The sequence below is a fragment of the Eurypyga helias genome, unplaced genomic scaffold (assembly GCF_000690775.1).
Source record: "Eurypyga helias isolate BGI_N326 unplaced genomic scaffold, ASM69077v1 scaffold3755, whole genome shotgun sequence".
Lineage (NCBI taxonomy): Eukaryota > Metazoa > Chordata > Aves > Eurypygiformes > Eurypygidae > Eurypyga > Eurypyga helias.
The window spans coordinates 26962-41750 of record NW_010251992.1 but is presented as its reverse complement, the minus strand read 5'-3'; the positions used below and the strand labels follow the sequence as shown (position 1 = coordinate 41750).

Below are 14789 nucleotides of genomic sequence, written 5' to 3'. Positions count from 1 at the left end.
AGAAGCAGGAGGAACCCAAATATGAAGATCGCATCCTATTGTGATGTGCAAATTCTCCTTAAATGCTTAACCTGTGCAACAAAGGAGGGAAGATAATAAATTAACTCCATCCCCCATTGCCATTGCTAAAAAAGCATCATTTTTTACTATTTGGAATAGTTCATTGGGAGAGGAAGGTTTAATTCCGCTGGCGGTGCCTGGAAGTCGCTAAGAGTAACAGTCTGTTGTTTAAATAAATTCTGATAGTCTTTTGACCCTTCTTGCAAAAAGATGTGTGTACAGGAAATGGGCTATTATGTTGTTGCAGCAGCACAATCAAATCCAGTAAGCACAAATTTTACTACACAAAAGTAGTACTTCTGAATTAACTGGCACTGAAAATTGGTTTTAATGGAAATTGCCATTGATTTCTGAAATTTCTATTAAAGATATATGCCATTTCTGGGTCAAAAAACTAGACTCAAATTGTTCAGCAAAGAAAACTGACTAATACTTAAGACAGGAAAACTGAGATTGCCTTTGAATATATGTTTATATTGCTGATATGCTTCTTCATCTGTGAAAAAGATAGCTGTACTTCCTCCCACGGAACAGCTGGACTCAATGGAAGCATTTTTTAGCTACTTGCGTTCTTGCCACTTTTCCTAAAAGCAACGGTGTGAATCAAGAGGCTTTATAGTTCCATCCATTTTGAAGCTCTTTTCTCCCAGTGAACTTAACAGAGAAGTCTGTCCTTAAATATAATTTTTTTCAGGCTATGACCCCCATACTCCAAATGATCACTCCTTCAGGTCTACCCAAGAATAACTGGGGGAAAAAAAAAAAAGGTAGCTCACCACTGGAAGGCTTCCCTGGAAGGGGTGTAGGGTTCTGAGAATCAGCGGGTGATGGGCCACAGCTTTAGTTAAGTCTTCAGAGCAAATTGCTGATTCCAGGTAGGATAACAGAGGTTGCTTTGTTTTAAAAAAAATCCATGTGTAGAAGGAAAGAATGAAGGGCTGCTTAAAAAAAAAAAGGCAAGTTTTTCTTGTATTTTAGATGTCTGTCCCACATAAAATAAAGTTTTATATTAGCATGCATATCTATCACCACAGAACTCCTTATTCTGAATACAGAAGATAGAGTATTACTGCATCTAAATATGATTTAATTGGTTCAATTTACTATATATTTTTTATACTAAGTGTGGTTCCATATCTTGATGAGCCCAGATGTAGTTCCGCTTGTGGTTTACAGCATCCCATTGCTTGCATTTTATTATTTTTACAAAGCAAATGTCTATCAATCACAGAGATAAATTAGAAAAAACTGTGCACACATGACACATCGAGAAGATTTTTCCAGCATTCTATGTAATTATTAACCTGATTTTTGCCATTGAAAGAAGCCATGAATTACAGATAGCGTGGATGAAGTTAAATGCTTTTATATTAGATACATTTTGCTTATACAGTATTCTATAGGTATGGCCATACAATATAATTGAAGCTTTGTCAGCTCTGTAGCCTAGCAACAGATAATACTGTTAGGTTACTGAATTGCTCCTGGTTGACAAGTAGGGAGTATTTTTGTGTTTATCATGTTTGCTAATGATGGGATCCTTTCCAAAAGGCTTGTCTTAATCTTAATTAGAGTTTATCAGCAAAGGTCTGCATGACATTGTGCAGACACTGATTTCATAAATAATAAAAAGTGCAAGTGAAAAATTTGGCAGCAGAAAAAGATATTTAAGACCACTGATTCTTGTAAGAGCAGCATGAATTTCCAAAATGTAATCAAGTTTGAACTGTGACTCTATTCTTTATTATCGAAACTTGCAGTACACTCCACTGCAGTTTTGACAGCAATTATGAGTATGATTTATAAGCTTCCTGTTAGGAACCAGATCTGTTTGCACAAGAATCTTGATCATAAACATTACAAAGAACAGTAAGTCCACAGTTTTTCAGGGACATCAGTACCTTACTTTTTCCTTTGCATAGAAAGTTGGTTTCTTTGAGGTTTTTGGTTTGGTTTGGTTTGGTTTTTATTATTGAAGGGTGTTGGGTTTTTTTCAAGCAGCAAAAATGTTTGCAGTGAAAGATGCAGACAAAGAAGAGAATCCTGAAATAACCTTTCCATTTGGTGGAAACTCTGAAGGTATCAGAGAGCTGCTTCAGTGCCTCCTGTCATTTGATAAAGAATTCATGCCAATGCAATTGGAATGTAACTGGAGGAATTTTTTCCTCTAGTTTGCACAACGAGGTATTCTTTAACTTTCCCAACTTTCAGTGATTAAATGAGCATTTCTTATTCCTTTCAATATCAACTAGCAAAAGAGTTCAAATAAAACCCCAGTGTTTAGCGACCTTTTATTTTAATCTTCCATTTGACATGTATGTATTAGGTACCACATACATTTCTTTGCTTTAATGACAGATATAAACCAATATTTTGCAGGCTCAAGAAGCTTATTTTAAACTTCACAGAGTCAGAACTAGACTTGTAGAGAAAACAGCTTTCCAGTCTCACAAAGCTTTCTGGTATTTCAAAAACTTCCCTTCTGCACTGGAACAAGAGTAAGACTGTTCTTACCCCACCCTGTAAAACCAGTAACACCCTTTTGAGTATAAATGGATGACCAGTCTACTCACCACAGGTGAGGAGAGGGCCAAAATCATCAGTCTGCCATTGTCGTGCCTTCTAGCCAAATAGTATAACCACCACTTCATTTCTGAGGCACTTTAGTCACTCATCCCTATCGGAACATATCTGGAGGTTCTTTTCTCTTCTTCTTCTGACTGAGTCTCTCTTAGGACTGAGAGATTTGGCCTGGTAAAGCTTATCTAGAACCATTCCCCAGCTTCCTTGTAGCCCCCTTCAAGTACTGGAAGATGCTATAAGGTCTCCCCAAAGCCTTCTTTTCTCCAGACTGAACAAGCCAAATTTTCTCAGCCTTTCTTGACACAGGAGAAGTACTGCAGCCCTCTGATCATCTCTGGACTCACTCCAAATGGTCTATATCCGGTTTGTGGGAGGCAAGAACCTTTTTCCTGTTTTGTATGCACCACCTGTAAGGAAGCCCTGATCCCTGACAAGGGTGTCTAGACCTTCTAGACCTCCTAATTCATATAATAGTCATGACTGGAACTTCCAATTAAAGTTGGAAGCCTCTGCCAGCTTCTCTGCACTCCATTTTCCTGTCTGTGCAGAAGGCTCAGGAAGACTTCTTCCACTGGTTTCCCGCTGGGCATGAAGGCCAGCTTCACTGCATTAAGGGGAATGAAGTTGTTTGCATCTTCCAAAACAGCAGGTGTTACCTTACCCCATGCAACCAAGCACGGAAAGGGCAAGAGGGGACTACACTCTGTCCTGTCCCTATGGGTGAACGTTGTGGCAGAGGTGGTATTCTGCATTTCCAGGAGCTGTAGGGAGCATGACTCATTTGGGAGTTCATCTGGGAATTTAACTTCACACCGTATCATGTACGGATGAAAATATGGACATGTATGTCACTTAAATGCCTCAACTTCTATAGAGTGGGATGAAAGAAAACAAAGTAACAATATAAATCTTGACTCTGAATCCTGCTGGGCTGAAAGTTTATATTCAAATGCAGGAGCGGATTAAATACCTGTGTTTCCGGTTTCCTTTAATAAGCCAAGCTGGAGACTGCTGTGCTTCCAAAGCTGTTGCACATCCCACTCGGCTGAGCCTGACGTAGGTGTGACAGCCTCCAGGAGCTGGGTGGAGCAGGCAGCCCCGGTCACTGCCCGCCTCAGCTGTCCGAGTGTGATCTGCTGCCCAACGTGAGTCAACACCCTAAGGAGCTGTAACGCCAGGAGACTGAGTCAGCCTTCTAGCTGATCCAGACTGATTGCAGCTGGAGACCTAGTAATCAACTACACTTTCTTCTCTTCCCCCCAAGGGTATGGCGTGTCAAGATGTTTGCGGGGATAGAGAAAGTCACTTGGTTCTTCTGCAGTGATTAATTTTTTTTTATTTTCTTAAGGAATTCAGTGAATAATACAGTCTAGGAAGAGCTATTATTCTGTATTACAATATACTGAAACATGTTGGTTGATTACTACACTTTCTGTAGATAAATAAAGTAGAAGTGCATGTTAATAATGGAAACCTTGATCCTCCCAGAAAATGAGCTGTGTGGTGTGTGCAGTGAGAACCCAGTTTCAGGTTCTCAGATTACAGCGTGTGTATCACGTATTTTTATCTGTGAGACTAATTAAATATGCTTTAGGAATTTAGCCTGGTTCTCTTTTGGACAGATTTTACAGCAATTCAACTCTGAAGGCTTCTGTATGTTTATTCCTGACATATCAGGCAATAAGTCAGACTGTACTTCTCAAATGTTTGAATTCCTGCTTGGGCATTAGGATTCTGCATTTGTAGACATTTATGGCACTATCTTCACATTTCATCTTCTTACTCCTTAGAGGAAATTACTCAGATTTGCACCACTTAATGCTGTAATTTTGGAATGTAGTAAACCTTAGTATGCTCTGGTCCCATCACAGTAAATTGTTTGTAAACTTTGGAGCCACCAAAGGGTGAATACAAAGACGGTTTTCAGCTTTGAAACTTTTACACCACTTTGAGGTCTGGAAGCTTAGCATTATTTTTCCACTGAAACACATTGTCACGGATGCTGTTTTGTTTGCTCATCTTTGAAAGCTAATAGACTGGTTTAATTAATTGTCCAAGATTTCTCTAAAACAATGTCCTAATTCTTCCATTTAGCTGTGACATATCATACACTGTTGTTATCTCCTCTACCAGATTTTTGCAACAAGTTGTTTTAAAACTATAATCTCTTTGAGGGGAAAAAAATGAAGTGCAGTTGAAAAGGCAGTTATGCCGAAAGATAAACACAGCAATATTACTTATCAAAACGAGTACAGTTTTTGCTTGCCTAATGAATACAACATATAGCTTTTTCTATATATACAAAACCTGAGGGGGGAAAAAAAAAGGTTTATAACATATAAAGTATGCAACATTATTTCAGGCATAACTGTATTGGATATGTATCTAGGCCTGAGAGTGTAGATAACACAATATAAGTGCTTTGCCTGTCTAAACATGTTAAATAAATGAGCATTCACTATCGCATTCAAATACATTAGTAGATGTACTCGCATAGTTAATTTTCTTTTTAATGCACTACACGTGACATTTGCAGCACAGAGCTATAGTGTATCTTACTGCTTGATGGAAGTTATTCCACCTTCCCCCCCCCTTTTAAACAAACCTTTATTTGAATAAGCCTTTATGAAACAGATCTTTGGCATATCTTCTTTTCAGGAAGTTCAGTCAGTGTAAGCAGAGATAAAGCAGTCATGTTACGAAGAATATTACATAAGGGAAGATTTTTTCAGAGAAAGAGGGTGGCAAACATAAGGGAGAGGAAGAACGCCTTTAAGAGGAAATCTGATTTCTTTCTTGCAGCTGTTTGGCTTTATTATGCTATGATTTGGTATTCAAAACAAAAAAAACTTAAAGTTATAAAAAAATATACAGGAACTTTGGTGAAAAGCAATGATTAGAAAAGTGCCATATAAAATGTTTTCACCTATACCTTGATTTCCTAATGCTGGCCTTTTAGGGGACAAAATGAAAAATTAAAATGAACATTCATTCTGCAAATAATTAGGAGAAGTATCCCCAAACTGTTATTCTTACACACTGAAAATTCCTATGTTGGTAGAAGGAAGACAGTGAAAGTGAAAATTACTTGCCTTTTTACCTTGAACAAACCATCAAAACATAAAAAAGAGGGTGAAGATATGGCACTGATGTTTTATGTTCTGGAATCTGATACTGTCAATTAAATCTTACTGCTTTTTATGTTTCCTGTAGGAGGGCAGCTTTGGTGTACCACAACCAAGGCCATCTCAGAGGGTGAAGAGCTGATTGCCTTTGTTGTAGATTTTGACTCAAGGCTGCAAGCTGCTAGCCAGATGACTCTCACGGAAGGGATGTATCCTGCACGCCTGCTGGACTCAATACAACTGCTCCCGCAACAAGCTGCGATGGCATCTATTTTGCCTACGGCTATTGTGAACAGTAAGTGATGAATACTATTCTCTGGTGGTTTTTTAAAGCAGCAGTACTGTAAGGCACATATGAAGACCTAAGGCAGCCGTAGAGAATTCAAGACCACAGAAACCACATAGCTTAAAACCCACAGCTCAAAGCCTGCTTTTGTTCTCCCATCATCTCAGATGAGCTCACAGATATCAAAGCAGGAAGAAGAGCAGTCTGGCAGCTGGGCTCTGCAAGAGCCTCACCCAGAGCACCTGACCTGCCCTCCTGTGGAAGTTCTGTGATCTGCTCCCACAGGCCATCAGATCAGAAACTGTTAAAGTGGGTAAGATAGGCCTGTTAGATCACAAAGTCCAGCCTCTGCTGCTCAAGTAAGCTTCTGGTAATAATTCATGGTAGTCAATGCAAAGAAAGAACACATCTATTCAGTGGCTGTTTCAAAATGCAGTGGAGATCTTGCCTTATAGCAGCCCTGATTTATTGTAGCATCTCCACTCAATCTGGCTACCCAAGAATGTTTTAATGTCCTCTGGATATCAATCGACCCTATAATGGACAAAATACGTCACGTAATTAAGTGCTGTCCTTAGAGAAGAGGAACATGAGTACATGATAAGTCAGTTTCTGAAATGCGACAATTCAGCTTGAATTAAATTTCATTTCTTTAACTTTTTCTTATTATTGCTTTTTATATTTATACAACCCTAGTTGTATATAAATACACATCCTCCTTTCTAAGTACTTTTCAAATATTTCAGCTGTTACCATCATCCTTACCAGTCATCACTTAGACACATTGCACATCCTTAGATCTCAGCACTTTGTAATCCTGTCCCTTCAGATCCCATGTTGGAGCACTTCCCCATGCTTCCCATGGTTTGTAAGGATTGTAATTAAATATAATGAACTACTCAACACAGTATTTCAGGTGTCAATGCACATGTAGGCACATGATCTGACACTCAGGCACACATCAAATTACACTGTCTCTCAAACAGTCATACCATCTTCAAGCTCTTCAGACAGCACTAATTAAAATATCTGTGGTAACATATTTCACACTGCTGTTTTGTGTTGTTTTTATTAATCATAGAATGGTTTGGGTTGGAAGGCACCTTAAAGATCATCTAGTTCCAACTCCCGTGTTGCTCCAACACCTTCCACTACGTCAGGATGCTCAAAGCCCCATCCAACCTGGCCTTGAACACTTCCAGGGGTGGGGCATCCACAGCTTCTCTGGGCAACCTGTTCCAGTGCCTCACCACCCTCTCTGTGAAGCATTTCTTTCTGATATCCAATCTAAATAACTCTGCACCCCTTGTCCTGTCACTACAGGCCCTTGTAAAAAGTCCTCCCCAGCTTCCTTGTAGGCCCCTTCAGGTACTGGAAGACTTCAACAGGGTCTCCCCAGAGCCTTCTCTTCTCCAGGCTGAACAAGCCCAATTCTCTCAGCCTTTCTTGACACAGGAGAGGTGCTCCAGCCCTCTGAGCATCTTCATGGTCTCCTCCAGACTCACTCCAACAGGTCCTTCTGATGTTGAGGGTTCCACAGCTGGATGTAGTACTCCTGGTAGGGTCTCACACGAGCAGAGGACAGGACGAGAATCACCTCCCTCAACCTCTTGGCCACACTTCTCCTGATACAGCCCAGGATACGGTTGGCTTTCTGGGCTGCCAGCACACACTGCCGGCTCATGTCCAGCTTTTCACCCACCAGTACCCCCAAGTCCTTCTCCTCAGGGCTGCTCTCGATCCATTCTCCACCCAGCCTGTACTTGTGCTTGGGATTGCCCCAACCCAGGTGCAGGACCTTGCACTTGGCCTTGTTGAACTCCATGAGGGTGGCAGTGGCCCACCTCTCCAGCCTGGCCAGGTCCCTCTGGAATACATCCCTTCACTCCAGAGTGTCAACCGCACAACACCGCTTGGTGTCATCAGCAAACTTGCTGAGAGTGCACTCGGTCCATGTCACTGACAAAGGGGTTAAACAGCGCCTGTCCCAATAACAACCCCTGAGGAACGCTGCTCATTATGGGTCTCCACTCAGACATTGAGCCATTGACCACAATTCTTTGAGTGCAATCATCCAGCCAATTCCTTATCCACTGAATGGTTTAGCCATCAAATCCATGTCTCCAATTTAGAGACAAGGTTATCGTGTGGGACAGTGTCCAACACTTTACACATGTCCAGGTAAATTACATTGGTTGCTCTTCTTTTATCCACCAGTGCTATAACCCCGTCATAGAAGGCCACCGTATTTGTAAGGCACAATCTGCCCTTGGTGAGGCCATGTAGGTTGTCACAAATCACCTCCTTATTTTCCATACGCATAGTTTCCAGGAGGATCTGCTCCATGATATTGCTGGGCACAGGGGTGAGACTGGCCTTTAGTCCCCTGGGTCCTCCTTTTTTCCCTGTTTAAAAATGGAATTTATGTTTCCCTTTTTTCAGTCAGTGGGAATTTCACCAGACTGCCACAAATTCTCAAATGTGATGGATGTGGCTTAGCAAATTCATATGCCAGTTCACTCAGGACCTGTGGATGCATCTCATCAGGTCCCATGGACTTGTGCACCTTCAGGTTCATTAGATGGTCTGGAACATGATCTTCTCCTACAGTGGGTGGTTCTTCATTCTCCCAGTCCCTGCTTTGTCTTCTGCAACTTGGGTGCTGTGGCTTGAGCACTTGCCAGTGAGAACTGGGCATAAAGGTCGTTGAATACCTCGACCTTCTCCATATCCCAAATAACCAGGTATCCTGTTTCCTTCCAGAGAGGACGCACATTTTCCTTATCTTCCTTTTGTCACCTGTGTACCTATAGAAGCTTTTCTTGTTGCTCATTTACATCTCTGGCCAGATTTAATGCTGTGAGGGCTTCAGCTTTCCTAACCTGATGCCTGGCTGCTTGGGCAATTTCTCTGTATTCCTTACAGACTACCTGTCCTTGCTTCCACACTCTGTAGGTTTCCTCCTTGTGTGTGAGGTTGTCCAGGAGCTCTTTGTTTATACACACAGGCCTCCTGGTGTTTTTGCTTGACTCTTTGTTGGGATGCATTGCTCCTGAGGTTGGAGGAGGTGATCCTTGAATATTAACCTGCTTTTTTGGGCCCCTCTTCCCTTCATGCCTTCATTCCATGGTACTCTACCAAGCAGATCCCTGAAGAGGCCAAAGTCTGCTCTCCTGAAGTCCAGGATAGTGAGCTTGTGCACCCTCCTCGCTGCTCTAGGGATCTCGAACTCCAACATTTCATGGCCACTTCACATCCCCCACCAGCCCCTCCCTGTTGGTGAGAACAAGGTCCAGCATGGCACCTCTCCTCGTCAGTTCCTCTATCACTTGGAGAAGGAAGTTGTCATCAACACATTCCAGAAACCTCCTGGCTTGCTTATGCCCTTCTGTGTTGCCCCTCCAACAGATATCAAGGTGGTTGAAGTCCCCTATGAGGACCAGGACTTGTGAACATGAGGCTGCTTCTGCCTGTCTGTAGAGGGCCTTATACGCTTGGTCTTCCTGGTTGGGTGGCCTGTAGCAGACACCCACTATAATGTCACCTTTTTTTGCCCTTTCTTTAATCCTGACCCATATCTCAGTTGGTGCCTCATCCATCCCCAGCCTGAGCTCCATGCACTTCAGCTGGTCTCTGGCCTACAGAGCAACACCCCCTCCTTGTCTCCCCTGCCTGTCCTTCCTAAAGAGCCTGTATCCTTCCATTCCAATGCTTCAGTCATAGAAGCCATCCCACCACTTCTCCATGATGCCAGTAAAATTGTAGCCCCACAGGTATGTGCACATCTCTAACTCCTCATGTTTATTCTCCATGTGTTTGCACAGAGGCATTAAAGTAGGGCCCCTGATTAAGCTCACTTGCTGGATGGAGTGGCTGGAATTCCTTTTTGCTGCTCTTCAGGTGCTCTCCTGCTGACCTGTGATCCTTCTCCAGGCTCTGAGCAGCTATTCCTGGCACTGGCATCAAACTGGTAGGAGTGGGATAGATTGAGGTTCCTCCCCCCAGCAACTTTAGTTAGCCCTCTTCAACATCTTGACAAACCTTTTTTGTAATTGTTTATTTTCTGGGTAAGTAATCTTGATAGATACACATTTATTGTTAGCCTGTTTTAAAACATCAACCTTAAAATGTCTAAGTCCTCCAACTCCTCCCTTCCAGAGAGTGAGTTGGCAGCAACCTCAAGCCCTTTAGCTAAGTGGGCTCATTTTTACCCCAGCAGTGGGGCTGCTGTGAGCTGCCCTACCAGTTCATGGGACCAGCATTTAGCACCATACAGCACCTTTCCAAAAGAACCTGTCAGAAGCTCCTAAAATGGACCACCAAGTTACTACGGTTCGAGCAGACCAGAGTTTACAGGCACCACCTGCAAGGGAGCAACCAGGGATGGAGCTACCTCTCCTAAAGGGCAAAGACTCGTTCACAGCTCGTTTCAGCTGAGGTTGTGGTTCTGTTCAAAGCTACTGCAGGCCATGTCTGGGCTTTGGCAAAGTAGTCAGATTTCTACAGCATCAAATTTCTGGAACCACCTTTGCTGCCAGCACTGCCATTCGCAGAGCCCTGGAAAGCCACACTGATCATTGCTATTTCAAATAGCAATATTTTCAATTGCTATTTCATTGCAGCTCAAAATAACCTCTGTGCTCTTAACTCCTAGAGGTTGCTGAAGCAGCAAGTCTCACTGTCCAGAACTTTCCACCCTGGTTCTCACTCTGCCTCTGACCAGATGGGGCTGTTCCCACATTTCATTGCTGAGGTGATGAAACTCAGTTTCTTAGGTAAAGTCTTGAGGTAGATGTGAGTCTAGTAATACACTGAATGCACATCTAGATTTTTAATGAGGCTTCTCGTAATCACTCTTTCGCTAGACATCTGGAGAAAAAAAAAAATCTAGAAAAATTAAGTGTTGTAGGGATTTATTTTTAGTGTTTCTTACCATTTTCTATTTGAAAAATCAAAATTAGAGTATCACCTTTTGCTCATTCATCTTGAACTTGAATGTTTCATTTTCTGAATTAATCCATTGAAATATTTGGAAACGATCCATTGAAACAAATAGAAATATTTTGCTTTTAAAGAATTAAAACATAATTTCAGTGGCCTATCTATCTTGCATCACTTTAGGGGATTAATAGTTTCAGATCCTATCCCTGTACATTGTTCTCCCTGGAATTCCAACCTCTCACCGTGCAGAACTCCTTAAATGCATTTCCTCTGCAAGGCACGTAATTGGAGTCACGTCTTCGCCATGCATAACTGGAGCTACAGACTGTCCAGGCCATCAAGCCTATAGGAAATAAAGATGGCTGGAAGTCAAATTCATTAAGATAATCAGAAAGTTCAATTCTGTGACAGCATGCAGTCAAATGAATTCAAATAGGACATGTTGCCCATATCAAAATTTCCTATTACTGACTTTTGGAAACCTCAGCAGTTCAACTTTCTGAAACCATTTCAAGCCAAAAACAAATGCTGAAATGTCAGCTTTCACATGAGATGAACATTTCAAATGCTGCAAGCTATATCAATAATGTTTTAATAGTGGTATATACTGGAATACTAACTGCTCCATTAAATGTTTATGTCTTAAATTCATGTACAGCTATTCAGTGGCAAAGGGAAAAATAGTAACTGGTAGTGGTGAAAACATTTTATGCAAATTCATGAGCAGAAAAATAGATGAGCATTAGCCATGCAGTCAGAGATGCAACTAAGCAATGTAAATTCGGGATGAATTTGTAGATATTTAACAAATAAAAGACTCATCCATTTCAATGGGTTGGAGTCTCCAATTTTATTCACCCAAAGGAACTGGATAAGAGCAGTTGTTCTATACATATCAATATTTGAAATGAAACATAAATTGTCATGAATGATAATTAATTACATCATCAGCTACACATGCTGTATTTTCAGAGCAGCTGGCCATTCTTCAAGACTAGGCTAATCACAACCACTAGCAGGTTTTTGCATTCTGAAGTCAGTGGGAGTTTTGATGTTGACTGAAATGTGTTTTGATGTTGACTGAAATTGCCCGTTCTCTTATCCTGAGGTCAGCTGGCACAGTCTGGCTGTACTCCTAATTTTATCCTCTCTTAGTCTCAAAACCAGGCAAATGTCCAAACCTATTACAGGGCATGATCCTAGGCCTGTGGTAACTCCTGAACTGTGTGCAGGAATGGGGAAGGTGTTAATTAACATAATCCAAAAGTGTCAAAGGTTTGATTCTTGTGATTTACCATTTTAAACAAGGTGCTGCAGACAGGACGCTGTCACTTTTAACTTACTAGTGTAGATGTACCCTAAAGGGCTGGGTTTTCTTCCTTAGTCTTCCTGATTGGATGGAAGTTCAGCTTTCAGACGGATCAAACAGGTCTTTTGTCCTTCTGAGACAGATACACAACATGTACTGTGTATGTGTCCTTCTGCCAGGATATTAACAACCAAGTATCTATCTGCTTTGTGTAAATAGGCAGTATTCATTATTACTCTTCACATGAGTTAAGTGTAGCCTTCTCTACATGATCAAAATATCTACTCCCTCTGCTGCTGGGAAGCACTCTGTGCAACCTTTGCATTGTCTTCCCCTCAGCGAGGATGCTGACACTTTGGGATAGAAGACAATGAAAAAATGCATTATTCTTAGAAAATATTCCTTTTGCATAGTGAAAAGTGGAACAGCAACAATTTACTAAACACAAAAGGACAAAAGTACATTAGAAATTTTAACTTCTAATAGTAATAACAGGAACTCAGGAAATAAACTTGCTTCTTAGTATAATATTACATTCAACACTGTAGGATCTTAAGGAAGCATTATCTAGTCTGGCCTCCTGGATATCAGTGCAACAGGATTTTATAGTAATAACTGCATAAGCATTCCAAAAATATACGTTCTTCAGAACGATCTGCAATTAGCACTCAAAAGTTCCAGGCTCCAGTGGTGGAAAGACTTAGGCACACAGAAGCAAAAAGGACAATTGAAAGATGTCATCTGTTGAATAGTGATGTTTTGGAAACACAGCTTTGTTCTTGAATTACTACTGCATAGTCACCAAAAAAAAAAAAAAAAAATTAAGATAACTACATACCAAAAACTTCTAGCTGTTTTTTTGCATAAACTATTTTTAAATCTCCTTTTGAAAGAAACAATGGTCTCTCACATTCAGTCTCTCACCTGCAAGTGGCATTTTAATATACCCATGGCTCTATTTTCAGTATTTTGTTAAATAAGCATGCGTTTAATGGGGAAATGAGGGAAGTTAATCCAGCTATGTTAATTGGTTGGCACTGAGTGCACCGTGGCTAACCTGCACCTGGTTATATTTGCTTGTAGAGGACATATTCCCTTGCAAATCCTGTGGCATTTGGTATCGAAGTGAGCGGAACCTGCAGGCCCATCTCATGTACTACTGCAGTGGGAGGCAAAGAGAGGGTCCCCAGCTGTCGGAGGAGAATGAAGACAGTGCTCAGCAGATATCCAGTGTCTGCCCCTTTCCGCAGTGCACCAAAAGTTTTTCTAATGCAAGAGCTCTGGAAATGCACTTAAATTCTCACAGTGGTAAGTACCATGTATTTTCCTGCATCTTCTAGATTTAGCTATTTGAAGAATTATTCACTGTAGACATTCCACGGACCAATGTCTCTGCAAAACTATGCAAGCATTAGGTGTCGATACTACTGATGTCTACATTTTCTGACCTGTGTTCTACACCAAGCATCTCTTCCACGAAACCAGTGTCATTTCCCTTATGTACTAATCCTCATTTGAATGCTGTCTCTCTCTTAATGTGTAATACACACGCATAAAGGCAGCATTTGTTTACTGATGAAGGTGTACTCAGGAATCCAGACACAGACTAATGCTACTTGGTCTCTGTGAGATTCAGTCAGTTACTTCAGGATTCCATCCACTGCTGTCTTCAAGGCCAGGCTGGATGAGGCTTTGAGCAACCTGGTCTAGTGGAAGGTGTCCCTGCCCATGGCAGGGGGGTTGGAACTGGATGAGTCTGCTTGACTGCCTACTCTATTTGGATGTTCAGAGGAGAAACACACACCACCAGAGAGCCAATTCCTTCTGAAATTATAGAATCATAGAATGGGTTGGGTTGGAAGGGACCTTAAAGATCATCTAGTTCCAATCCAAGATCCAAATAAGATCTTGGAGTCCTGGAGTAGGCTTCTTAGGCAGGAGGCTTCAAGGAGCAGTGTCCAGAGTTCTCTATATATTCTTTGTCCATGTTGTTAAAGTTACAATACATGAATACACAGAAAGTGGGATTACAAAATTACTGAGATTAAAAATCTGGAACTCAGCAGGAGTTTTATCCCCCTTACTGAGAGTCTTTGAGTGTGCTGTTTGAATTAATTTTGAATTAGTTCTGGAAACACAAGTCACGCGTTTGTTGTGTAAAAGGCTTGCTTCAGCTCTTTCCATTTAGTGACATACCGTTGGCTTAGGTGTCGAGAAGATTTTCAGTCATGAGCTGAGTGGCCATATCTTCTTGCAGTCTAGAGATAAGTATTTGTATTCCTACTGAGAGTCTTTGAGTGTGCTGTTTGAATTAATTTTGAATTAGTTCTGGAAACACAAGTCACGCGTTTGTTGTGTAAAAGGCTTGCTTCAGCTCTTTCCATTTAGTGACATACCGTTGGCTTAGGTGTCGAGAAGATTTTCAGTCATGAGCTGAGTGGCCATATCTTCTTGCAGTCTAGAGATAAGTATTTGTATTCCTTGA

At 41.3% G+C, this 14789-nt stretch overlaps 1 protein-coding gene across 1 annotated transcript in view; it reads left to right on the top strand.

Annotated features, from left to right (window-relative positions):
* Positions 1–5843: 5843 nt before the first annotated feature.
* Positions 5844–14789, top strand: part of ZFPM2 (zinc finger protein, FOG family member 2) — a 13709-nt gene continuing 4763 nt past the window's right edge. The window contains exons 1-2 of the mRNA XM_010152191.1: positions 5844–6063; positions 13388–13612. Of these exons, the coding sequence (XP_010150493.1) occupies positions 5844–6063; positions 13388–13612 (445 nt within the window). The remainder of the gene's footprint in view (positions 6064–13387; positions 13613–14789) is intronic.